At 44.2% G+C, this 13,087-nt stretch overlaps 1 protein-coding gene across 20 annotated transcripts in view; it reads left to right on the top strand.

Moving 5' to 3' along the window:
• PTK2 (protein tyrosine kinase 2) overlaps positions 1-13,087 on the top strand; it is a 202,185-nt gene that overhangs the window by 92,052 nt on the left and 97,046 nt on the right. For all 20 annotated transcript variants that reach the window (XM_074353159.1, XM_074353154.1, XM_074353152.1 and 17 more), the window contains 3 exons: positions 6-85; positions 2,071-2,133; positions 9,710-9,764. In XM_074353159.1, coding sequence (XP_074209260.1) covers positions 6-85; positions 2,071-2,133; positions 9,710-9,764 — 198 coding nt within the window. The remainder of the gene's footprint in view (positions 1-5; positions 86-2,070; positions 2,134-9,709; positions 9,765-13,087) is intronic.

Below are 13,087 nucleotides of genomic sequence, written 5' to 3'. Positions count from 1 at the left end.
CATAGGTGAAAAGTGACTATATGTTAGAGATCGCTGATCAAGTGGACCAAGATATTGCTTTGAAGTTGGGCTGTCTAGAAATACGGTAAGGGGGTAACTAGACATTGAGGTCTTTATTCATCAGTATTTTCCATTAGTTTTGGAAATTACCTAGGTATTTTCTCTTCCTTGTAAAGCTTATCCATAAGGTATTGAGTAAAACGAGTAAAAATTTGAGAATATTCTGAATTCTAATTTTAGAATCTTTTAAAATGATATTTCATTGCATGTAGAATGGAAGGGCTTATCAAAGCACAAATATGTAAGCAGGTCTAGGGCCAGCGCCCCAGTAGAGCCTGCTGAGGAGAACGGAGTGTTCAGCATCCGTGAGGCCCACGTGCTGGCCACCAGCTGGGTGGGTGCCGCGTGCTCACGCTGCACAGCGATGGACACTTGAGCGCGAACGGCCGCGCTTGCCTGGGGCTGGCCGTGCAGCCTTATGGGGCATGGAAACCTGAGAGCTTGTTTCTTATTTCTGATAACATTTGCCACCACTTGTCATGTATTATCTTCTGTGCCACCATTTTAAACTTCGAATAAAAGAATATTTTATCTTTGTCAGGTATAATTTAAATTAAAATTTACCCTGGGCTACTAGTTTAAGATGACTTGGCTAAATTAGCTAAAGTTTGGTGTACCTAGTGGCAATTTTCCCTAGAGATTACTGCTTTTCATGTTGCATAAGGCTATTAAATAACAGTTCCTGTAAAGACCCCAACATCACAACTCTTAATTCTTCTTTAAAATTTGTCTTCAACCTTAGTTGTATATCCCAGTAACAAAGGCCATCTCTCACTGGTCTCCTCGTGTTCCTGTCCTTTCCAGGTGTAGCTTGGAAAGCACGCTTGGACCGTCTTTCCTTACTACACACAGTACTGTAATACGTGACCTGCAGGAGGAGCCAGAGTGTCAGCTCCCAGCTGAATGGCTTTTGTGCCTCCCGGGCCCCAGGTCACTTTTTCCCTCTTCCCACTCTGGCCTCTCCCATATTACAGTTATCCCTGTCCTTGCCTCCCGTGTTCAGTGTTACTGAGTTTTGGACTCTAAAGGAAAAACTTGACAAAGTAGTCACCCCTCCAGCTGCCCCTCCCAGCCTCCTCCCCTACTTGAATAGAAAACAGAAAAACAAATTAAGTGATCCTTTTTGGGCCCTTTTAAATTTTGCATCTAAATCTAGTACCTTCCATTTTAAGTAGGCCAAAGAAAAACTCAAACAAATTTAAAAAGCAGAATTAGTATTCATATTATTACAGACAGGTTTGAAACAAAATCTTGCTGATTGAACGTTCTCCTGTAAGATTAGTTCAGATGATTTGTAATATCTGTGTGTTCCAAAGCAGCGCAAGCCAGACCTCTTCCTTTTGTGAGAGAACTGTGTGCATGCAGAGAATCCCGCCCACTTGTGGCAGGTTTTGTAGAGCAAGGACTTGGTTCCAGTAAGACCTGCAGCTACTTGCATGTGTCACTTGGAATAAGAAGGTAAAATCCAGCCTGTGACCACTCAGAGAGGTAGGCAGCACTTCTCTCCAGAGCCTGGCGCCTGTTAGCTGGACTGGCCCTCTCTGATTCTGCTGCTACAGGTCCCACGCGGTTTCCTTAGTGACAGACAGTGAGCCTTCCCGGGAGCGGGCGGGGTGCACACCTGGCCACAGCAGCGGCCTGGGGTCCCTGCTGCTGCTCTCCTGGCGCGTGCTGTCTCTGGAGAAAAGGCCAAGTCCAAGTAGTGCGTGCAGCTAATCTCTTTTACAATTGGAAGCTTGTTTCTTATTTTGCAAAGAGCCAGACCTGCTCCAAATCGCAAGGGAAAATGAGATCGTTCAGTAGACGTGAGGTCTGCGTTAATGGCTTTGTGCTGCGTTAGGGTGTAGGGACAGTGCTCTGAGTCAGATCCATTCTTTATTCGTAGTTCATCAGAATGTTTGCGGCTGAGCTGCGGGACAGTTACATACCACCCCCTTCACAGTTTTAACCATTTAACACCGTGGGCACCCCTGATAAACGTACATAAGTTTATCTCTTCCCTGATTTTAGGCGATCGTACTGGGAGATGCGGGGTAACGCCCTGGAGAAGAAGTCTAACTATGAAGTATTAGAGTAAGTACTCCGTGTCCGGGCTCTGCCCGCAAGGTCTCAGAACTGAGTTGTTCTGCAGACTGTCGTTTGCACTAGTTTATATTTACTTAAAATGTAATGTTAAATCTGAAACACTGCTGTTTCTAAAACTTTTATATCTGGAAGAGGGAAAGTTTTATTAAGCATTCTTGATGACATTAATAGTGTTAGCTAACATTTAAATTTGTTGATAAATATCTTAAGGCTAATAGTGTCTTTGGCATGTTAGCACGTATTTAATAAACTTTTCTGTCTGTAGATTTATATTGGGATGGAGTTTCACTCCTAGTTTATATTGAACTGTAGAATTATTATTATTTATATTCTCTTTATAAGTTTGTTAAGGTTTTTTTTTCCCCTTGCCTAAAAAGAAGTGGAGATACAGTTATTTGTTGCTTATGTATCAGAAAATTTAGAATAACTGAACATTTTTCCAGTAGTGAAATTAATGTGTATGTTAGGCTGTTGGATTGTTTTAAATGCATGTAAGGCAGAGTGGGGCTTCTATGTTGGAAGGCTAAAAGTTCTGCACGTTTTGTCTGTTGAAGGCTAATTCAGGAAAAGACAGTTAATGTTTGTTATTTCCGGTTTTAGTTTCATTAGCAGTGGTGCAGCTTTTGCCAACACTTACTTTCTGGACATGTACTTTATTATTGCTGAAATTCTTGTACCATTTGGAAGATGTTGCTATAGTGAAGTCAAAGTTTGCCCATAAGTGCTCTGCTGTAGTAGAGACTTGACCTGGCTTTGGATTTTATTTAGGCTTTCTGGGTCAGCCCAACACCCGTCACACTGTGAAAGTGTAATCTCTCACCATTTTGAAAGCAAGGTTTTACAGGGGAGGTATGGTCACTTAAAAGTAGAAGCAAAAATAAATATTTTGGGGAATTGGTTACGAAGCGTGTCCGACCAGCAGCATGACGGTTACCCGTGCGATTCTGTGAGCCTCCTCCGTGCCATGTACACACTCAGTGTCCATTTCTTTCATAAAATGCTTCTTGACTTTCATTTATGACTGGTATCAGTACTCCTGTGCCATCAACTGAAGGGCAGGGGAAGTTCTACTTAAATAATTCTGTGGGCTAAGATACCCCAGTTCATCTCTAAAATGCTTCATCCAGCGTCAGCCAGTTCCGTGTTTTGTTCTCGCCTCTGTTAAGAGGCACAGCCTACGTGACGGATGTGTCCGTAAACACAACCACAGCTACATGGTGGGCACCTTCCACGCTGCGCACTGTGACGGCCCTTGCACAGACGCTGTGGCGGGGGCAGGGGGCCGAGGTCCCTGGGGTGGCGTCTGCCTGCCTGGCTGGCTGGTTCAGCCTGTAAAGAAGGCCCAGGACGCGTCCAGGGACTCTCAGTTTTCTGTCCTGGGCCAGGAGGGATGGATGTCAGTCACAGAGAGGGTTTCGTGTTTGAAGGGAAAAAGGATAAGTTGATAGGGGCGTGTTGATTTTCAGTTCTGAGGGAACATGCATGTGTTTTAAATGAAAATGAAAAGAGAAATGTTGATTTATTTTCTGTTATAAAATCACTAATAAAACAGCAACATAAAACATTTCTGATGGCACCCAGTACCTGGGTCTTAGTTTCTAATGTCATTCTTCAGTGAAAGAAAGCAGGGCTCCTGATCCTAGGGAGTGGGGTGAAAATAGAAGAGTCTGGAGCCAGAAGTGCTCAAACAGCCAAACAGTGGGGCCCTGTCAGAGCATCGCCAGAGCCCACTGAAGGGGCTCCCGGGGCAGGTGGGGCATCTGAGCAATGGCTGTTTTGTATTAGTTACTATACGTGTAAGATATTTAAGGAAACATGGTAGTTCAGGGAAAGGAGGGCCAGCACCAGAGACATACAGTTCCGGGATTTGCTGTGCCTCCTCTCCGATCCCCACGCTGTCGCCCATTGTGGTGATTCAGCGCAGTCACATAAACCGAGTGAAGTCACCGCCTGTCCCTGTGGGAGAAGTGGGGGCTCAAGCAGAATGTCCCACCTTTGGCTCACTCTTCCAGTTCTGTCCTGGGATCAGTAAAGCTCTTGATATCTGTTTCCAAATCTGTGAAATAGGGACGGTGGTGATACCTCCCTGCGGACAGGGTTGATACAAGGCGTGGAGAGAGGTGACGCACGGCGGAGCTCCGTGCAGTGCCCGCCGCCGAGTGAACGCCATCCTTAGTTGTCGAGAGCTTCACCCCGATGACGCAGTGACGGCCAGTCAGCAGTAAACCAACTGTGCAGTCTTTCTGAGAATATTATCAAGAAGAAAAATGAGGGGGGAGGAAGGTATAGCTCAGTGGTAGAGCTTAGCATTCATGAGGTCCTCGGTACAATCCCTGGGTACAATCCCTGCATTAAAAAATAAAATAATAAAAAAAATCTGATTACCCCCCCAATAAAAAACAAAGCAAAAAAAAGAAGAAAAATCATAGAAAAGAATGTCAACAGAAAAGAGTTCATCTCTTAACTTAATTTTAAGCCCTTATAAAATATTTTTAATTTATTTGTTTACAGAGATAATAACACATTCCAGCTGGAGAAAATTGAAACTACACTGTCAAATGGAGGGGAAAATCCTCAGATCCACGAGTTAGCATTAACCACCTTCACAGTCTTAATAAATATCCATGTAACCCTCTTTGAAACACATGTGTGCACACAGCGCACTACCTAGTTTGATAAAAGACTGATAACACTGTCCTCTTTTTTATTTAGCATCGCGCTGAAGAGGTTTCCATGTGACTCCATGTTAACACATACTAGTGTATTATTCCACCAGATTGCTATATAAAATAGCATTTAACCAGTCGCCTGATGGCAGACATTCAGTTAATAACAATATAAGACAATGTCACCATTTTGTTGTTTGTTTTGCCTGTTTGATTAGCAGCAAATAATAACTTACTTTGTTTACATTCATTTGATTATTGTTGGTACTAAACACATCATTTGGGGGGCAATTTTGTATTTCTTTTATTGATTGTACTTTTCATCAGTTTTTCCATTATGCTTATGTTTCTTCTTAAGAGACGTTTGTCATATTAGCCCATGGTTTGCAATATTAGTTCCGTATATTTTTTCCCAGTTTGTCTTTCAACTATGCTTATAGCTTTTCGTCAGAAGTTTTTCTTTTTTAATATAGTAAAATCTTTCAGTTACTTTCATTTTGGTTTTGAGTTTGAGACCTGATGTTTGTTCTAAAACTTCTGTGGATTTATTTCTGTTTTTACCTTTCCAAATGTGTGGATATTTTTAGAAAGATAGTCTTAACTTTTAGCTTAATTGCATTATGAGCAGTGTTTGTGATAAGACTTCTTTGGCTTTTGTTGAATTTTTCTTTGTGCACTCGTATAAGATCATTTCCCTCCAGTCATTTATTGTGGAGAAATTTCAGACATACAGAAAGTTGAAGAATTGCCTTATTTTTGGTCTTTTCCTAGTTTCTCTGTGTCTTAGGCTTGGATTTCACCTTGTAAATCCAGCTTGGAGCAAGGTGTACTTCCTGACTGTGCATTCATGTTTTTCATCTGGAAAATATATGCCAGTATCTCCTTGTCAACTAGATATCTTTATCAGTCTTTATAACATCATAACATCTTTCATATTTTCCATCTCTTTTTCTCTGTGGCAGCGTGTGTGATTTCTTTCCTGTTGTTTTCTAAATCCTTAAGTCTCTTTTAAGTAACATCTCCTGTCATATCTTGTCCATTTGGTTTTTCACGTCACCATTTATGTTTCACTTCCAGCCTCCTTGTCTTGTGATGGAATCTGCTCTTCGTTCCTGGTACCTCTGTTGCTCACATATGTGATTGTGCCATATATTTCTTCACGCTTCCCATGCCAGCTGTTTTGTGTTCTGTTTCTGACAGTGACTTTGGGGTGCTGGGCTGTCTCAATTTGCTGTCTTCTGACTTACTGAAGCCCCCAGATGGAATCAGAGCCTGGGGGCCTGGAAGTGCCGAACAGAGGTCTGGGGCAGTGGGGGCTTCTGATGAGAGCCACGGAGTGGATGGCACAACTCAGGCTCCCTAAGGTCTGAGCTCAGTCCAGGGCCAGAGTGGCCGGGACTCCCAGCCCTCTCACCGCCAGCACTTTGGGTGTGTGGGAGGAGGGTCCTGCAGACCTGCTTGTTTTGTACTAAACGTTCTTTATTGTAGCTCAGCCTGTCTTCTGATAGCAGTTCCCTTTTTCTTAAAGTGTGTCATTTAGAAATTCTTTCAGAAGTGTCTTTGGTTGTAAAATTCTGCTTTTGTCATCTTGTGATTTTATTTCTTCTTGTTCTTGGAAGGTAGCTTTACTGCGTTAACAATTCTAGTTTAGTCATGATATTTTCTCAGTACTGCTCCCTGGGTTCTGTCTTCCAGCTCAGCTGTTGAGAGGCTGAGCCAGGACGCTGGACCTGGCGCCCCAGGCACACTGTGGCTGTCCTGCCCGGGGGCCCAGCAGCCCCTGGCTCCCAGAGGCCCAGCACTTCCCTTTCCTACTGGTTTTCACCAGCAACCTGGAGCCACTTAGATGTGTCAGTATTTTCTCACTATGGAAAAGATGGTACATGAATGCAGAATATTACTTGTTCCTTACTAGTTTATTTTTGGGTTCTCTTTTTCCTTGCCAATAAGGAGAAAACCTGTGAAATAGTCCATATATTTTTGCCAGAAAATTTATGGACAGTCTCGGTCATTTATAGCCTAATGAAGAAAACCCCTTCAACTTTACCACATTTCAAATTAACTGTTTTTTAATTATACAGAAAATAATCAGGCCTAACCTCTGAAGTGAGAAAAGCACTGTCTGAAAATTTTTGTTGTTTTGTTTTGTTTTGTTTTGTTCTCAGACCAACTAAAGTTAATCAGTCTTTTTTCCCCCCTGTGTCTTTCAAACCTTGGTAGAACCAGAGTACCTTTTCTGTAGGCAGAGGGAGGTACAGGGCAGTGCATCCCCGGCCCCATCCCCGGAACTTGGCCTCCTGAGGGCTCACCCCAGAGTGCACGCCGAGGGCTCTTTTATTTACATCTCCTATATACCAGAGGCGGGATCAGATGGGATGTTTTAAGAAAAGTGTTTTGTTGTAAAGCTTAAAAACAGCATTGTTGACAATGACAGATTAATCCAAAATAAGCTCATAATAATAGTGTTAAATTTATGGTTCCTAATGTGATATTGGAGAAGGAAGACTTATGTACCAATGATTCTTCTCCAAACTACAGAATTATATTGTGAAATTATTTTAAATGAGCCATGGTAACTTTTCAGTTCTCCTCATTTCCTTATTAAGTGGTTTGCGTTTTTTAGAAACTTGTTTTTAATCATCTTTGCATTTAATGTATTTTGCTGTAGTTGTTTGTGTAACTGTCTCTTCTCTACATAATAAACTGCATTATGTAGGGACCTCCTGGTATTTCTAGCACTTAGCAAAGTGTCTGACATTTATTATGTATTCCATCGATATTTCTTGAAAGAATACATTCATGATTTAAAATTAGCTGAGGTTAATTCTAATTGTGCATTATTTTTATTTTTTAAAATTGTCTTTCTTATGAGTAGTAATCCAGTGATTTCTGTAGCGACCAGTGATAATATGTCAGTGAAGGGGATGCTGACAGTGCGGCATGAATTGACTGACAGAGGCTTGACTAAGATAGAAGGCAGTTTCTCTTTCATAAGAACGAGTGCTGGACAGTCAGTGACCCTCACTGAGGGCCAGCCCCTTGAATCTGGCTGCCTGTCACCCAGAGTGCAGCGCCTGGTAGCCTGGGGCGGCTGGTGGGCCTCCCTTGTCCCAAGGAGAAGAGGGGACTTTCTCTCTCCCAGCCCCCTTCAAGGACACGTATGTGCCGAAACACCTCGCTCCAGGAGAGGAAGGTGGCTCCGCCTGGTGTAGCTGCCCAGAGACAGCTAGCTTCTCACTGCTCAGGATGGAGGACAGGGTGCCATTAAAAAGCAAACAGCAGTTTCTATTGCAATTAGAGAATCGTAACATTTATCAGTTTTTAAGAGACTTAAAGGCATCATTTTAGAGGTTAAAATACCTCAGTGGTATTCTTAAAGTTACACAATTCTGAGTTTTGGGGCGAGGATAACATAGGGTTATTACATGAAAACATGCATTTTAGTTATAGTTTAAAGTTGATTTTTGTTGCTTTTTTGCCTGGGCTTTAAATCTGTGAGGAATTATGTCTACATGTGTTGGTGAAAGCCAGCTGACAAGCTCTGAATCTTCTCAGAAGTAGTGTTGAAGGAGAAACACATTTATCCTTGACAGAAGAATTCACTTGTAATCAGCTCAATACACGTAAATAAAGCTATTCCAACCTCAGGCCTCCAAAGCCTGCTGTGTTCCAGGTTTGTGGGCCCGAATCCACGGGGCCTGGAGAGGCCACAGGCTGGGTGGGACCCGAGCGCGCTCCCGAGAGGCGGTGGTGGGCGCGGGGAGCGCGGGCGGGCGGCGAGGATGCCGGTGGATGACCTTGCTGAGGTAAAACCAGGAAGCAGCCTGTCACAGGGGTTGAGGAAGAACTTCACACACATGCAGTGAACTTAGTAAGAATCAAATAAAAGGAATGGGAAGCGAGACCAGTACGTAGCGAGGAGTCAGTTGGCTTGAGTACTGACTGGCAGTCAGGTTGTAGGACGGGGTTAAAGTGGTTGGAGGTCGGATCATGTAACCACGTAAACGCTGACGTTTGTCTGTGGTTTTGTTTATAATACCCGCTAACTTACATCCCTGCTTTATTATTGTTTGACTTTGTACATTTAGTTCACTTTTATATAATCCTGAAAAGATACCCGCACGTCACTTTCCCCCCTGGGGGCTTTGATGTCATCTCTAACGTCTGCATTGCGCACAACCGCCGTCTGGTGGCCGAAGGGCCTGGCTCAGCCAGCAGCCAGGGAGGAGGAAGCAGGCGTGAGCTGTGCTTTCTGCTCCGAGGCTCTTGTTAGTGGTGACTGGCCGCGTAGCCTGAACTGAAGAAAATTACTGGGATTTCCAGCTTTTTGACTTGAGGCAAATCACTTAATTTCTCTTTTTGTTTTGTTTCCTGTGTGAAACTGAGATATAAACATTGATTAATATTAATCAAAAAAGCTTGTTTTTAAAAACAGTCAACTTTTAGGGTTAATCTGAAGTATTTAAACTTCCATAGTCTATCCCGGATTTTTTCTTAATCAGGCCAGAGCCTACTTTCCCTGCTAACACACTACTACCCAGTTGGAATTGAGGTTTATAAGACTAACATTCAGGCAAAGTTTGAAAAAAAATTGTTTACTTACACGTAATTTGCAAAGAGGCAATATTTTAGAAGGGTTTGTAATAGTAAGGGTTAAAAAAAAGACCTTCTACCCAAACCAACCTGTATCGATGTTTTCTGCACTCATCTAGAAGATGACCTGTCACACCTGTTCTGTGACTCTGCTGGTGAGTCGGGGCTTCATTACACTTCCTTCCTTGCAGGGTAATATGTAGAAGGATAAGTTATGTAAGCTGCTTTTACATTCCTGCAACAATGTCATTATATTCGTTGATTTGGTGGTGCTATTTGTTAATACACTTCTTTTTGTATTTCAGAAAAGATGTTGGTTTGAAGCGATTTTTTCCTAGGAGTTTACTGGATTCTGTCAAGGTAATTTGTCTGCTTTATCATAATCAGATGACTGTGTTAGGCAGATACCTCCCCCGTGGTATGTGCTTTTTCTCTCTTACGTGTAAATGTCACTGTAAAAAGCTGACAGTTATTCTAGTCATATGAATGGTAAGTAGGTTTTTGTAGGCACAGCTTTCTCCCAGAAAACCATGGTTTCATCCTGGATTGTGTGTGATGCTCAGCTCAGTGTGAAACTAAGAAAGTTGTATTCACAGTGTTCCTCGTCACCTTGCTCTTCATAGTCTCAAATTCTGACACAGGGAGGTAATGAAGCAGAATGGGAGAGTGTCACTGTGGCAGCAGGATTGTGTGCACAGGCACGCACGCACACGCAGAATTGTGTTCTGAATGTCTGTCTTCTCTTGTTTCAACCAGCGGACACTTCTCCTTGCTGGGTTCTGACCTGTCCCTGAGGTCCCTGCTGCAGGGCGAGGGCACTGGGGACTGTGAGCTGGGGCTCCCCAGCCCACCCAGCACACGGTCAAGTGTGGTGTGAGGACACAGACTTTGGGTCGGGATAGAGTCCTGCTCAGATGAGCTCTGCCACTTCCTGGGCTCATGGTCTTGGATCAAAATAAAAACAGTATTTTGTAGGGTTGGTGAGGATGTTTGACAGATCAGTGTGTATGTATTACCACCATAAGCACCTGTCGCAGTGCAGTCTGTAAACAGTGGCTGTTACTCTGCTAACTTGTTATCACAAACGCCGTGTTCTGCACCAGCCAGCTGTGTGGAAGACCATCCCATCCCCTGAGGCCCAAGCAGGATAAGAAGGATGAGAGAAGCACAGTGGTTCTGAAAACTAGCTCTGAAGCCGGACCGCCTTGGTGAGAGCTCTGACTTCCTCACCTGGAATCACATGGGCCTCACCTTTACCTGGAGAGTGAGTCCCTAGTGGGGCCGACAAAGCCCGGGGGGCAGGAAGCATGCCACCATGTACAAGACACCAGTCTTTGGGGAATTTGCTGTCATTGGACAGAGAAGGGCACTACCCGGTGTCCAGTTAAAAAGCAGGAAAGTACATGGAAACGACTGTTACGCTGGTAGTCAGCAGTGCTCCGATGTGGGTCCCATCAGAGTGGCCTCAGAATTACTGCAAAGTCCCCTCAAAACTATTCGTGGAGAAGCAGTTATCATGGGAGGCATGACTCCTGTCATTGGGAGTCCAGGAAATTATTCTGCATTTAAAAAGGATCCTCACACTCCAAACAGGGCACCCTTGGTACAGGTCACAGGTGACACAGGGGAGGGCAGCCAGGTGGGAGAGCGCCCAGGGAGGTTCAGCCGATCTGGTTCCCCGGTCCTGGCCCCCCGTGACCGCTTGTGTGAAGCTCAGCTTCTGAGTTGTTTCCTGTGCAGACTCCTTACCTCCCCAAGGGAAAATAAAGGAATGGTCTTCTCTACCTTAGGGTCCTGATCAGTATCTTAACTTTTCATTTTACCTTCTTAGGCTTTAATCCCATAGATATTTACTCATTTGCATTTTGTCTGCCGGCTTCCACTGTGGTTTAAGATCCCTGAGGACACATACAACACCGGCCACATCTCTGCTCTCAGCCCCTTACTTGGCATAATGCCGGCCACACAATAACAGCTGATAAATCTTACTTAAACAAAAGAAATGAAGAATAACTACAAGAGCAACTTGAAAGAAGACCAGAAGTAGAGGAGACACTTTCTGGGTGGAGGGTCCCATGTGGACGGAGCGTGAGGGTGGGACGATGATGCCCTTCCACAGGGTCGCGGGCGTGGTTCCTGGGCAGCCTCTGCTGCGGCCGCTGCTCCCGGAACTGTCCCCATGCCTGCGCAGCACCACCCGCTCCGGGCTGTCCCGCAGGGCCTGTCCTGACCCTGTGGCCAACCCCAGTGTGCTTTTGCTACTGCCTTGAGCCCACCTGGCAGTCAGGTCACTGGTGCGAACTGCAGCACTCAGATGGGAGCACAGAGGGGCTCCCGGGGTCTCTAGTTTTGGACTTTAGACTATGAATCCGACAGCAGCATGGAGGACAGATTGAAAGCAAAATGAATCAGGAAGAGTTGGAGATGATTACGCTATACGAGATGTGCAGTGGTCATGTGTGGTGATCAGCCCTGGACGCAGTGCTGCCCCCAGAGTGGAGGGCAAGGAGCTGACCTTGGAGAACCAAGCAAAAAGCAGTGTTTTCTGAGAAGTTCAATTGCTGCCAATTCTGATGCAAGTAGGAGAGAAGAGAATTAATTTTTAGCTGCAGTTTCTTAGATACAGATTCATCTAGTTTTTTTATTTCTTAGACACTTTTAATAAAAAGGAAATTGGTGTAACTTTGTAAATCAAATAATGTATGTTTGGCTTCTTAAACAGCTTAATCAGTAGTTCATATCCTTGTGCCAGGATTTTTTCATCGTCTTTGTAAATTCTTTCAACACTGCACTGGTTGGCATCAGACTCTCACAGGCGTGATACCAGTGTACACACATACTGGCGTACACGTGGTGTGTAACAGCTGCAGAACAAATTAGCTCGCGTTCAGATAGTCCCTCCTTCAAAACTGGCCTGTGAACCTTCTGCTAGTGAGAAACTCACATCAGCTCCTCGTTTCCTCCACCAGCCCTAGGGAACGTCTATAAGATTTGTTTCTCCAAAGCCATTTTGTTTTACGTGCCTTTTTCCTTTATATCTAGATTTCTAGAAGGTTGTTTGTAGTTAACGCTCACACTGAAGGATTGAAAATTTGCGTCATTATATTAGACGGAATTTAAGCTATAATTGTCTGAAGGCAGGAAGGGATCAGGGGTGTACATGCCCGACTACTAAGAACAGTTTACAAGATATTTAAGATTTCTGTCTCTTTGATCTCAGTAATACCAGAGACACATTTTAAAAAACACTGTACCAGTAAAACTAACACATCAAAGCGAACCTGAGGAATAGTCTGTGAAAGTCTGGTCCTTACTCATCAGAAGTGTCAGAAGCTGCCAGAGCTGGGCGATGAGGAGACATGAGTAAACGCCAGCGGGCCCAGGGCAGTGAGAGGCCGTCCGGGCGAACTCGGGGATCTGAGTCTGGTCTGTTGTCGGCGAGTGCTCATTGTACCCGTGTTGGTTTGTTGGCTTTAATGAATGTGCTGGTGTCATGTGAGGTGTTGATGGGGGGCACTGCGTAGGGGGACCCAGGAGCTCTGCACTGTCTTTGCAGCTCTTCAGTTCATATGAATTAAATTCACAGTGGAAATCTAATTTCACAGCTAGAAATGTTACACGGTCAGTAGTTATCAGGGTTTAAAGTGTCTGCACAATTCCCAGGTAACCAGGTGCTTTCCAAG

The sequence above is a fragment of the Camelus bactrianus genome, chromosome 25 (genome assembly GCF_048773025.1).
Source record: "Camelus bactrianus isolate YW-2024 breed Bactrian camel chromosome 25, ASM4877302v1, whole genome shotgun sequence".
NCBI classification, from domain to species: domain Eukaryota; kingdom Metazoa; phylum Chordata; class Mammalia; order Artiodactyla; family Camelidae; genus Camelus; species Camelus bactrianus.
This window is presented reverse-complemented; position numbering and strand designations above follow the sequence as displayed.